Here is a 13,324-nt window from a genome sequence, read left to right on the forward strand (position 1 = left end):
TTAAATGTCTCAATAGTGTCTCACCTATGGGGAGTTACAACCAAGGGGTTTCCTTCAGGGAGTAAGGTGGGCTTCTGAATAGTTTTAGCCAAGGCTGAAGTTTTTAGGAGTTAAAATATCCGTGGGATCTGAGCTGTATCTTGTTTCTTTCGTTCATGGGATAAGGGACATAAATGCCTCTTTCTAAAATTGCTGAATTAATAGCAATAGCAATAGTTAGGCTTATATACCGCTTCATAGGGCTTTCAGCCCTCTCTAAGCGGTTTACAGAGTCAGCATATTGCCCCCAACAACAATCCGGGTCCTCATTTTACCCACCTCGGAAGGATGGAAGGCTGAGTCAACCTTGAGCCTGGTGGGATTTGAACAGCCAAACTGCTGAACTGCAGTGCTGCATTTTAACCACTGCGCCACCTCAGAGGCTGGAATTGATTTTCCAGCCTCTGAACCTCAGGTAGACATTTGGGGATGTTGATTTGTTCATTCTATTTCACAGGCACTCGCTATGCAAAAGGAGTCAAGACCGAAGACATCAAAGCTAAGTCATTGGTTTCATTTAACTATCCAGCGCCACATGCATTCAGCCAAGAAGCCTGGCAGCTACTGTTGGCAAAGTGGTTTCATTACTGCAAAAACTTTTGGGCCTTGCTAAAGCTGACCTTAAGGCAGTGTTTCTCAACCTTGGCAACTTGAACGTGTCTGCACTTCAACTCCCAGAGTTCCCCACCCCAGCCAGCATTTCTAGGACTTGAAGTCCAGACATCTTCAAGTTGCCAAGGTTGAGAAACACTGCCTTAAGGAATGCTTTAGTGAAGTTTTGTTTAAAAAAAACCCAAAGTAATGATGATCAAAAACAATGGGCATAAATGTGACAAATGTATCTTAAAACAAATAAATGATTTCTGATCTGGGATAATTTTAGCCATTGGCTGTGGGAACCAGAGAAGGCCCCAAAAGCATTCTCCATATCAACGGGGTGTGGAAAGGGGGTGATGCCCCTACTTGTAGAGGTTGTTCAGTCCCGGAGCTTCCACTCATACTGAATGAGCCCGGGAGTCGGCCTGCTACCTGTCTCATTCAATCCCTGAGCTCTGGAAGACACCCCCTGGACAGCCTCTCCAGGGTTCCACTGGGTGACCCTTTCAGTCCCTGAGTGAGCAGTGAGGGCGAATCACCCTGGAGGAGTCGAGCGCTCAACTGCAAGTCTCCTCCAGTTCCTGAGGATCCCCTCAGTACTCCGACTGGAAGGGAATCCTTTTGGATCACCTTCTTCCCACCTTCTCTTCCTTACAAAGAATGCCAGGACCAGCCAGACTTCTTGTAACCAAAAGTAAACATATTGATGCTGTGTAATATGACGCCGTATAAAAATAAAGATTTGTGGCTCATAGTGGAAAGGAAGTGCTTGGTGCTTTTTGCGATTGGTGGTTTTCTTGCTAATTTTTCGTAATCAAACTAGGGGATGTTAGAAGTGGTTTCAGAGAGAATGGTTGCTCTCAACTTAGGTTCTAGTGGCTTGTTTCCGTGTTGATGGAAATGGTCTTGGAAGTTCTTTGGTTGAGCTATTTGTCGTTGTTGTTTGACATGTTGTTGATTTAGCATTGTTCACTTCTTGGCTGTTGGTCTTGGAGTTTATGCTTATATAGGTGCTGACAGCTGGTAAGGTTGTGTTTTCGTCCCGTTCGTTTTCTTTTGGGCTTCGTTGTGGTGCGCAGAAGGTGGTATTGTTTATGTCTACGATGGCTGATTGGTTAGAGTTGCGTGGCTTTTGGAAATATCGAAGTATTCTTTCACTTGGATTGGTCTATGATGGTCACAGTTCCCAAATGGAAACAATGGTTAGGTTTGTCAATATGTTGTGAAATTAAAGAGTTTTCATGTATTCTCCTTGCTAGTTGTGCTGTCATGATCATAGATTTTATACCTTTCTTATCAGATTAATTATACTAATGGCAATGGTTCTTAGAACCAGAAAGAAGACCTCAATGGCCCCTTTTAATGCTAGGTGTGGCTGCTGATGGACTTTAGATTCTAGGTTTTCATGCCTGGCGTAATTTGGGCCACGGTGATGGTTTTTAGAACCAAAAGGAAGACCTCAACGGCCCCTTTTAATGCTAGGTGTGGCTGTTGATGGACTTTAGATTCTAGGTTTTCATGCCTGGCGTAATTTGGGCCACGGTGATGGTTTTTAGAACCAGAAAGAAGACCTCAATGGCCACTTTTAATGCTAGGTGTGGCTGTTGATGGACTTTAGATTCTAGATTTTCATGCCTGGCGTAATTTGGGCCACGGTGATGGTTTTTAGAACCAAAAGGAAGACCTCAACGGCCCCTTTTAATGCTAGGTTTGGCTGTTGATGGACTTTAGATTCTAGATTTTCATGCCTGGTGTAATTTGGGCCACGGTGATGGTTTTTAGAACCAAAGGAAGACCTCAACGGCCCCCTTTAATGCTAGGTGTGGCTGTTGATGGACTTTAGATTCTAGGTTTTCATGCCTGGCGTAATTTGGGCCACGGTGATGGTTTTTAGAACCAGAAAGAAGACCTCAATGGCCACTTTTAATGCTAGGTGTGGCTGTTGATGGACTTTAGATTCTAGATTTTCATGCCTGGCGTAATTTGGGCCACGGTGATGGTTTTAGAACCAAAAGGAAGACCTCAACGGCCCCTTTTAATGCTAGGTTTGGCTGTTGATGGACTTTAGATTCTAGATTTTCATGCCTGCATAATATGGCCATGGTGATGGTTTTTAGAACCAAAAGGAAGACCTCAACGGCCTTTTTTAATGCTAGGTTTGGCTGTTGATGGACTTTAGATTCTAGATTTTAATGCCTGGCATAATATGGCCATGGTGATGGTTTTAGAACCAGAAGGAAGACCTCAACAGCCTTTTTTAATGCTAGGTGTGGCTGTTGATGGACTTTAGATTCTAGGTTTTCATGCCTGGCATAATATGGCCATGGTGATGGTTTTTAGAACCAGAAGGAAGACCTCAACGGCCTTTTTTAATGCTAGGTGTGGCTGTTGATGGACTTTAGATTCTAGGTTTTCATGCCTGGCGTAATTTGGGCCACGGTGATGGTTTATAGAACCAGAAAGAAGACCTCAATGGCCTTTTTTAATGCTAGGTGTGGCTGTTGATGGACTTTAGATTCTAGATTTTCATGCCTGGCATAATATGGCCATGGTGATGGTTTTTAGAACCAGAAGGAAGATCTCAACAGCCCTTTTAATGCTAGGTGTGGCTGTTGATGGACTTTAGATTCTAGGTTTTCATGCCTGGCGTAATTTGGGCCACGGTGATGGTTTATACAACCAGAAAGAAGACCTCAATGGCCACTTTTAATGCTAGGGTGTGGCTGTTGATGGACTTTAGATTCTAGATTTTCATGCCTGGCGTAATTTGGGCCACGGTGATGGTTTTTAGAACCAGAAAGAAGACCTCAACGGCCTTTTTTAATGCTAGGTGTGGCTGTTGATGGACTTTAGATTCTAGGTTTTCATGCCTGGCGTAATTTGGGCCATGGTAATGGTTTATAGAACCAGAAAGAAGACCTCAATGGCCACTTTTAATGCTAGGTGTGGCTGTTTTTGGACTTTAGATTCTAGATTTTCATGCCTGGCGTAATATGGCCACGGTGATGGTTTTCAGAACCAGAAGGAAGACCTCAACGGCCTTTTTTAATGCTAGGTGTGGCTGTTGATGGACTTTAGATTCTAGGGTTTTCATGCCTGGCGTAATTTGGGCCACGGTGATGGTTTATAGAACCAGAAAGAAGACCTCAATGGCCACTTTTAATGCTAGGTGTGGCTGTTTTTGGACTTTAGATTCTAGATTTTCATGCCTGGCGTAATTTGGGCCACGGTGATGGTTTTGAACCAGAAAGAAGACCTCAACGGCCTTTTTAATGCTAGGTGTGGCTGTTGATGGACTTTAGATTCTAGGTTTTCATGCCTGGCGTAATTTGGGCCATGGTAATGGTTTATAGAACCAGAAAGAAGACCTCAATGGCCACTTTTAATGCTAGGTGTGGCTGTTTTTGGACTTTAGATTCTAGATTTTCATGCCTGGCGTAATATGGCCACGGTGATGGTTTTCAGAACCAGAAGGAAGACCTCAACGGCCTTTTTTAATGCTAGGTGTGGCTGTTTTTGGACTTTAGATTCTAGATTTTCATGCCTGGCGTAATTTGGGCCACGGTGATGGTTTATAGAACCAGAAAGAAGACCTCAATGGCCACTTTTAATGCTAGGTGTGGCTGTTTTTGGACTTTAGATTCTAGATTTTCAGGCCTGGCGTAATTTGGGCCACGGTGATGGTTTTTAGAACCAGAAAGAAGACCTCAACGGCCTTTTTAATGCTAGGTGTGGCTGTTGATTGACTTTAGATTCTAGGTTTTCATGCCTGGCATAATATGGCCATGGTGATGGTTTATAGAACCAGAAAGAAGACCTCAATGGCCACTTTTAATGCTAGGTGTGGCTGTTGATGACTTTAGATTCTAGGTTTTCACGCCTGGCGTAATTTGGGCCACTGTGATGGTTTATAGAACCAGAAAGAAGACCTCAATGGCCACTTTTAATGCTATGTGGCTGTTTTTGGACTTTAGAATTCTAGATTTTCATGCCTGGCGTAATTTGGGCCACGGTGATGGTTTTTAGAACCAGAAAGAAGACCTCAACGGGCTTTTTAATGCTAGGTGTGGCTGTTTGATTGACTTTAGATTCTAGGTTTTCATGCCTGGCATAATATGGCCATGGTGATGGTTTATAGAACCAGAAAGAAGACCTCAATGGCCACTTTTAATGCTAGGTGTGGCTGTTGATGGACTTTAGATTCTAGGTTTTCATGCCTGGCGTAATTTGGGCCACGGTGATGGTTTATAGAACCAGAAAGAAGACCTCAATGGCCACTTTTAATGCTAGGTGTGGCTGTTGATGGACTTTAGATTCTAGGTTTTCATGCCTGGCGTAATTTGGGCCACGGTGATGGTTTATAGAACCAGAAAGAAGACCTCAATGGCCACTTTTAATGCTAGGTGTGGCTGTTTTTGGACTTTAGATTCTAGATTTTCATGCCTGGCGTAATTTGGGCCACGGTGATGGTTTTTAGAACCAGAAAGAAGACCTCAACGGCCTTTTGTAATGCTAGGTGTGGCTGTTGATGGACTTTAGATTCTAGGTTTTCATGCCTGGTGTAATTTGGGCCATGGTGATGGTTTATAGAACCAGAAAGAAGACCTCAACGGCCACTTTTAATGCTAGGTGTGGCTGTTTTTGGACTTTAGATTCTAGATTTTCATGCCTGGCATAATTTGGGCCACGGTGATGGTTTTTAGAACCAGAAAGAAGACCTCAACGGCCTTTTTTAATGCTAGGTGTGGCTGTTGATTGACTTTAGATCTAGATTTTCATGCCTGGCGTAATTTGGGCCACGGTGATGGTTTTTAGAACCAGAAAGAAGACCTCAACAGCCCTTTTAATGCTAGGTGTGGCTGCTGATTGACTTTAGATTCTAGGTTTCATGCCTGGCATAATATGGCCATGGTGATGGTTTTTAGAACCAGAAAGAAGACCTCAACGGCCTTTTGTAATGCTAGGTGTGGCCTGTTGATGGACTTTAGATTCTAGGTTTTCATGCCTGGCGTAATTTGGGCCACGGTGATGGTTTATAGAACCAGAAAGAAGACCTCAATGGCCACTTTTAATGCTAGGTGTGGCTGTTTTTGGACTTTAGATTCTAGATTTTCATGCCTGGCGTAATTTGGGCCACGGTGATGGTTTATAGGACCAGAAAGAAGACCTCAATGGCTACTTTTAATGCTAGGTGTGGCTGTTGATGGACGTTAGATTCTAGATTTTCATGCCTGGCATAATTTGGGCCACGGTGATGGTTTATAGGACCAGAAAGAAGACCTCAATGGCTACTTTTAATGCTAGCTGTGGCTGTTTTTGGACTTTAGATTCTAGGTTTTCATGCCTGGCATAATTTGGGCCACGGTGATGGTTTTTAGAACCAGAAAGAAGACCTCAACGGCCTTTTTTAATGCTAGGTGTGGCTGTTGATTGACTTTAGATTCTAGGTTTTCATGCCTGGCGTAATTTGGGCCACGGTGATGGTTTATAGAACCAGAAAGAAGACCTCAATGGCCACTTTTAATGCTAGGTGTGGCTGTTTTTGGACTTTAGATTCTAGATTTTCATGCCTGGCATAATTTGGGCCACGGTGATGGTTTATAGGACCAGAAAGAAGACCTCAATGGCTACTTTTAATGCTAGGTGTGGCTGTTGATGGACTTTAGATTCTAGATTTTCATGCCTGGCATAATTTGGGCCACGGTGATGGTTTATAGGACCAGAAAGAAGACCTCAATGGCTACTTTTAATGCTAGCTGTGGCTGTTTTTGGACTTTAGATTCTAGGTTTTCATGCCTGGCATAATTTGGGCCACGGTGATGGTTTTTAGAACCAGAAAGAAGACCTCAACGGCCTTTTTTAATGCTAGGTGTGGCTGTTGATTGACTTTAGATTCTAGGTTTTCATGCCTGGCGTAATTTGGGCCACGGTGATGGTTTATAGAACCAGAAAGAAGACCTCAATGGCCACTTTTAATGCTAGGTGTGGCTGTTTTTGGACTTTAGATTCTAGATTTTCATGCCTGGCGTAATTTGGGCTACGGTGATGGTTTATAGGACCAGAAAGAAGACCTCAATGGCTACTTTTAATGCTAGGTGTGGCTGTTGATGGACTTTAGATTCTAGATTTTCATGCCTGGCATAATATGGCCATGGTGATGGTTTTTAGAACCAGAAAGAAGACCTCAACGGCCCTTTTAATGCTAGGTGTGGCTGTTGGTGGACTTTAGATTCTAGATTTTCATGCCTGGCATAATTTGGGCCACGGTGATGGTTTTTAAAACCAGAAGGAAGATCTCAACGGCCCCTTTTAATGCTAGGTGTGGCTGCTGATTGACTTTAGATTCTAGGTTTTCATGCCTGGCGTAATTTGGGCCACGGTGATGGTTTTTAGAACCAGAAAGAAGACCTCAACGGCCTTTTGTAATGCTAGGTGTGGCTGTTGATGGACTTTAGATTCTAGGTTTTCATGCCTGGTGTAATTTGGGCCACGGTGATGGTTTATAGAACCAGAAAGAAGACCTCAACGGCCACTTTTAATGCTAGGTGTGGCTGTTTTTGGACTTTAGATTCTAGATTTTCATGCCTGGCATAATTTGGGCCACGGTGATGGTTTTTAGAACCAGAAAGAAGACCTCAACGGCCTTTTTTAATGCTAGGTGTGGCTGTTGATTGACTTTAGATTCTAGATTTTCATGCCTGGCGTAATTTGGGCCACGGTGATGGTTTTTAGAACCAGAAAGAAGACCTCAACAGCCCTTTTAATGCTAGGTGTGGCTGCTGATTGACTTTAGATTCTAGGTTTTCATGCCTGGCATAATATGGCCATGGTGATGGTTTTTAGAACCAGAAAGAAGACCTCAACGGCCTTTTGTAATGCTAGGTGTGGCTGTTGATGGACTTTAGATTCTAGGTTTTCATGCCTGGCGTAATTTGGGCCACGGTGATGGTTTATAGAACCAGAAAGAAGACCTCAATGGCCACTTTTAATGCTAGGTGTGGCTGTTTTTGGACTTTAGATTCTAGATTTTCATGCCTGGCGTAATTTGGGCCACGGTGATGGTTTATAGGACCAGAAAGAAGACCTCAATGGCTACTTTTAATGCTAGGTGTGGCTGTTGATGGACTTTAGATTCTAGATTTTCATGCCTGGCATAATTTGGGCCACGGTGATGGTTTATAGGACCAGAAAGAAGACCTCAATGGCTACTTTTAATGCTAGCTGTGGCTGTTTTTGGACTTTAGATTCTAGGTTTTCATGCCTGGCATAATTTGGGCCACGGTGATGGTTTTTAGAACCAGAAAGAAGACCTCAACGGCCTTTTTTAATGCTAGGTGTGGCTGTTGATTGACTTTAGATTCTAGGTTTTCATGCCTGGCGTAATTTGGGCCACGGTGATGGTTTATAGGACCAGAAAGAAGACCTCAATGGCTACTTTTAATGCTAGGTGTGGCTGTTGATGGACTTTAGATTCTAGATTTTCATGCCTGGCATAATATGGCCATGGTGATGGTTTTTAGAACCAGAAAGAAGACCTCAACGGCCCTTTTAATGCTAGGTGTGGCTGTTGGTGGACTTTAGATTCTAGATTTTCATGCCTGGCATAATTTGGGCCACGGTGATGGTTTTTAGAACCAGAAGGAAGATCTCAACGGCCCCTTTTAATGCTAGGTGTGGCTGCTGATTGACTTTAGATTCTAGGTTTTCATGCCTGGCGTAATTTGGGCCACGGTGATGGTTTATAGAACCAGAAAGAAGACCTCAACGGCCTTTTTTAATGCTAGGTGTGGCTGTTGATGGACTTTAGATTCTAGGTTTTCATGCCTGGCGTAATTTGGGCCACGGTGATGGTTTATAGAACCAGAAAGACCTCAACGGCCCTTTTAATGCTAGGTGTGGCTGTTGATGGACTTTAGATTCTAGATTTTCATGCCTGGCGTAATATGGCCACGGTGATGGTTTTTAGAACCAGAAGGAAGACCTCAACGGCCCCTTTTAATGCTAGGTGTGGCTGTTGATGGACTTTAGATTCTAGGTTTTCATGCCTGGCGTAATTTGGGCCACGGTGATGGTTTTTAGAACCAGAAAGACGACCTCAACGGCCCCTTTTAATGCTAGGTGTGGCTGTTGATGGACTTTAGATTCTAGATTTTCATGCCTGGCGTAATTTGGGCCACGGTGATGGTTTTTAGAACCAGAAGGAAGACCTCAACGGCCACTTTTAATGCTAGGTGTGGCTGTTGATGGACTTTAGATTCTAGGTTTTCATGCCTGGCGTAATTTGGGCCACGGTGATGGGTTTTAGAACCAGAAGGAAGACCTCAATAGCCTTTTTTAATGCTAGGTGTGGCTGTTGATGGACTTTAGATTCTAGATTTTCATGCCTGGCGTAATATGGCCACGGTGATGGTTTTTAGAACCAAAAGGAAGACCACAACGGCCCCTTTTAATGCTAGGTGTGGCTGTTGATGGACTTTAGATTCTAGATTTTCATGCCTGGCGTAATTTGGGCCACGGTGATGGTTTTTAGAACCAGAAGGAAGACCTCAACGGCCCTTTTAATGCTAGGTGTGGCTGTTGGTGGACTTGGTGGGCAAGGATAATTGACGCGCAAAATATAGCCTCTCATTATCAAGACAACCCCTGCCTTCTCGAGGTGCCCATCGTTTTCCAACAGAAGGGGCTCTGTCGTCTCTTGGGCCCGGCGAGCTCAAATAGTACTCAGCCTAGAATCATGGATCCCGTTGATTCGGGATGCATGCGACTCTACAGCGAAGGGATTGGCGATGCCGTACCGACGCTAAAGACTCAAGTCAAGTAAGTCAAGTTCAGATTCTAGATTTTCATGCCTGGTGTAATTTGGGCCACGGTGATGGTTTTTAGAACCAGAAGGAAGACCTCAACGGCCCCTTTTAATGCTAGGTGTGGCTGTTGATGGACTTTAGATTCTAGGTTTTCATGCCTGGCGTAATTTGGGCCACGGTGATGGTTTTTAGAACCAGAAGGAAGACCTCAACGGCCCCTTTTAATGCTAGGTGTGGCTGTTGATGGGCTTTAGATTCTAGATTTTCACGCCTGGCGTAATTTGTCCTTCAATGTTGAGTGCATTTCTTTCCTCTCTTGTCCTTGATTTTTTCCAAGCTGGCATTGTCTTCTTTTGTAGATCCAAGCCATGGTGTATGGAAAAATAACTACAGTGTTACAGCAGAAACTCCTTTACTCAGAGGCCAAGAGAGGCAGTATGCTGAAGCGAGAACCGGCAGTGGAATTCTGCAAGTTGAAGTCCACACATCTCAAAGTTGTCAAGTCAGAAAAACACTGATCTCAGTGATGCCCTCCAGCCTCTACAACTCAGTGACCCACACAGTTTAAACCATGCATGGCATCTCCACTGAGTGAGGTTTTAAGGACTGGTTTGGGATTCTCTCTTGGGGCAACAGGGAAGGGAAAGGGTATGTTGCTCAAAACCAACTTACAATCCTCTTTGGCTTGTGCCTAGGAACTCCCTGGAGGCGTACACGGGGGCATGCGTGGCATCGATGGCCCAATAGAGCAAGAATGGCTGATGGCTGGCTTGCTGGCTGCTTATGAAATCCAGGGCTTCCTGGAAGAGGGAAGCAACTTTCAATGCAATCGCCCGGACTACAGAAAGGATCTTTGGGTTTGAAACAAGTGTTTTCAGAGTGAAATTACCTGTAAGTACATTTGAGTTAGGTTTGCTTCTCCAGACTTACGATCAATTTGTATATCTTCGTAATACCTACAATAGAAAAGACAACCAGAAAAACATTCCTTGCACTTTTAGGTATGCAATAATAAAGGGAATAAGGGTTTGCTCCTCCTGATGCAGGCTGCTGCTGACAGAGCTACAAGGAGCTGAATAAGTCAAATTATTTTGCACAATTTCTTGTTCTAGCTTTTTCTTCATTCTGACTCATTTCCCTCATCATCTTGCTACTTTATAAAGAGCTCTATGAAAAATTGTCTGTACACTTTTCAATCTGAAATGTAGGTATGTTTTTGTAAGCCACCTTCCCTGATGTGTTTTCTCTGTGCTTTTCAATGCAGGTTTTAAAGGTGCGGACCGTGGTTGCCTTGTTCAGAAGAGCACTATCAGCTTATGACTGACTTGAGTCTCGATTCAGATACAACTTCAGGAGCTGCAAAAGCTAGGAACGTTCATAATTAAAATATGAAATTTCTCTTCCCTCCTAGTAGATGATAATGTGAAGAATGAACTGTATGTCATGTCTGAAGCTTGTTTAATGTGAGCTTCCTGGAATGAGTAGAATCAGATGACCTGTAAATGAATTTTAAAAATGAAACAAAGCCGTATGGACAAGAAGGAAGTGGGAGGGCTAGTCTTTTTCTGACTTCTCAATGATTAATGTATAAACCGGGAGTTCACACCTAATTTACTACATGGCGTAGTTTCTCAATGAATGGGTCCAGATCTCTCAATGTGCTTTCAAGGTGATGTTATCATTTTCACTGCAAGTATTTGTAATTGTGGCAGAAATTCTGGAAGGCGAGGACTGCCCAGGTATTTGATCCAGAAATTTACAGCCTCGAGGTCTCGAAAGGAAAGCGGTTCCACCACAAAACCGCGTTCGACTAAAGGGCGCTCGACGAAACCGCATAGCTGACGTCATCACAGCGCGACAACAGTGGGGAGAAAAAAGCATGCTGTAAACGCTAAACCTAAAATTAACCCCTAAACTTAACCCTTAACCTAACGCTAAACCTAATCCTAACCCTAAACCTAACCCTTAACCTAACCCTTACCTTAACTTGAATCGGCTTGCTTTCAAAGCGCTATTTAAAGCGCCCTTCTTTCTCCGCGCTGGCTCTTGTCGCCCTGTTGATGACGTCAGTGATGCGGTTTAATCGGGCGCGCTTTAGTCGAGCGCCGGTTTTGTCGTGCCACGAAGGAAAGCAAGACAACCACTACTCAAACTTGGCCAGAGGAAAAGCAAGAGAATGCAGCCCAAACTGGCCATGATAACAACGCTCAAAACCAGTTGAGCAGAACTAGGAAAGGACAAAGAAGTGATGTAAAAAAGGAAGCTTACCTGCCAATCATTTCCAAATTCCTATAAACAGGAATGTTGGGGGTGGCTTTGTTATCGTACGGTCCAAAATGGCAGTTGGGAGATCCAAACCAGGTGTCAAAGCCTTGCCTCAAGGGTGGAACTGAGGTTGGTGGCCCAGGTGCCTAGAAAAGATTATTAGCCAAAGGGGGGGGGGGGTGGGCAGGGAATTGCATCAGAGACAGCCAACAGCTCCTACCTTCAATACCACCCACCCCCCCAAAATCACAATTCAGGAAACTGGAGGATGAAATAACACCCACAGCCAAGTAGCAAGCATTGGAACACTTCTTTACTTTATGGCACTTCTTCAGTCTTTTTAGTTCATTCCTCCCACTTCTCAGGCTTCTTTGCTTGGCTCTTCCTCTCTGTCCTGCCCTGAGCAATGCTGCCTATTTGTTTTTTAATTGCGGTGCTATCTTTCAAAACCAGGGTTTCCTAAGGCAATTTATAACCCAAACCATTTTCTGATACTCAAATACGCGTGAGCAACGTATTGCTCCTTGCTATTCTCAAGCTGCTCAGCAGCCCGCGGGTTCTTTGCTGGCCTTCAACAGGGCAAAGGAACAATGCGAAGGAGGAAGGAACGGAAAAATAAGCTGCTCGCAGTGAGGCCCAGGAGAAACTGCAACCACAAAGGGCTCACTGGAACTGCACTTGCCTGCCAGGCACAAAATTGCCCTCCAGCGGAGAAAAGTGCAGGAAGAAACGTAGCCGGGTGGTGTTTCCTGGGCTTGCACGAGACCCCGTGTGGTTCCCAGAAATATGCATTCACTACACCAGTGTTTCCCAACCTTGTCAACTTGAAGATGTCCGGACTTCAACTCCCAGAATTTCCCCAGCCAGCATTCGCTGGCTGGGGAATTCTGGGAGTTGAAGTCCGGACATCTTCAAGTTGACAAGGTTGGGAAACACTGCACTACACAGCCTATCCCTGTCACCTGACAAGGCCTTTTTTGCTGGAGCCACGTGGCCACTTCAGAGTCAAATAACTGCACATCCCTCGTTGGAGCTTTTTGTTTCGGTCAAATCTTCCTTTGAATTTTACTAGAGAGGAGAGCAAACTTCCAGGGTTTAAACTAAGAGCCTAAGCAACTAAAACTGCCAGAGAACTGCAGATCTTTGGCCTGGACTGAGCCAGCCGAGACTGGAAATCAGCTGCCTGCAAAGGCAGCATTTCAAGGAGCTTCCTCTTCCAGTTAAGCCACCCCTGTGTTGCTTGAATCTGTTACCCAACACGCCTGCAGCCTCTCTGGAGAGTCCCTGGTTGGGGAATAATCTGCCATATAGCAATCAGGGACATTAATGAACCAGGTGATAAATAGGAACTCCTTATCACTTCGGTGGGTCTCTCCTATTTTTTGTGGATCAAATAACACATTATTCTTGCAGCTGCTGCAAGCTCCTTTTTAACCATGATTTATGTAGGGAGGATCATTTCCTGGCTGTTTCTGTTCTTAACACCTGCGCCAGCACTACAGAGGTTGGGCCATCAATTTAAACGATCCAACTCTTTGCTCATTTAAAGATGCTCCCGGGATGCAGCGCAGGCAGATTGAGGTCAATATTTGCTCACCAGCTCTCTGTTTACCCTCTGC

The 13,324-nt window shown here is 44.3% G+C and overlaps 1 protein-coding gene across 2 annotated transcripts in view; it reads right to left on the reverse strand.

Moving 5' to 3' along the window:
- Positions 1-13,324, reverse strand: part of GALNS (galactosamine (N-acetyl)-6-sulfatase) — a 45,791-nt gene that overhangs the window by 25,684 nt on the left and 6,783 nt on the right. For both annotated transcript variants that reach the window (XM_087728516.1, XM_087728517.1), the window contains 3 exons: positions 11,709-11,851; positions 10,330-10,396; positions 10,113-10,240 (listed from right to left, as the gene is read on the reverse strand). In XM_087728516.1, the coding sequence (XP_087584642.1) occupies positions 10,113-10,240; positions 10,330-10,396; positions 11,709-11,851 (338 nt within the window). The remainder of the gene's footprint in view (positions 1-10,112; positions 10,241-10,329; positions 10,397-11,708; positions 11,852-13,324) is intronic.

The sequence above is a fragment of the Thamnophis sirtalis genome, unplaced genomic scaffold, assembly GCF_051295495.1.
Source record: "Thamnophis sirtalis isolate CommonGarterSnake01/CBP01778 unplaced genomic scaffold, rThaSir2_p1.2 scaffold_14, whole genome shotgun sequence".
NCBI classification, from domain to species: Eukaryota; Metazoa; Chordata; class Lepidosauria; order Squamata; family Natricidae; genus Thamnophis; species Thamnophis sirtalis.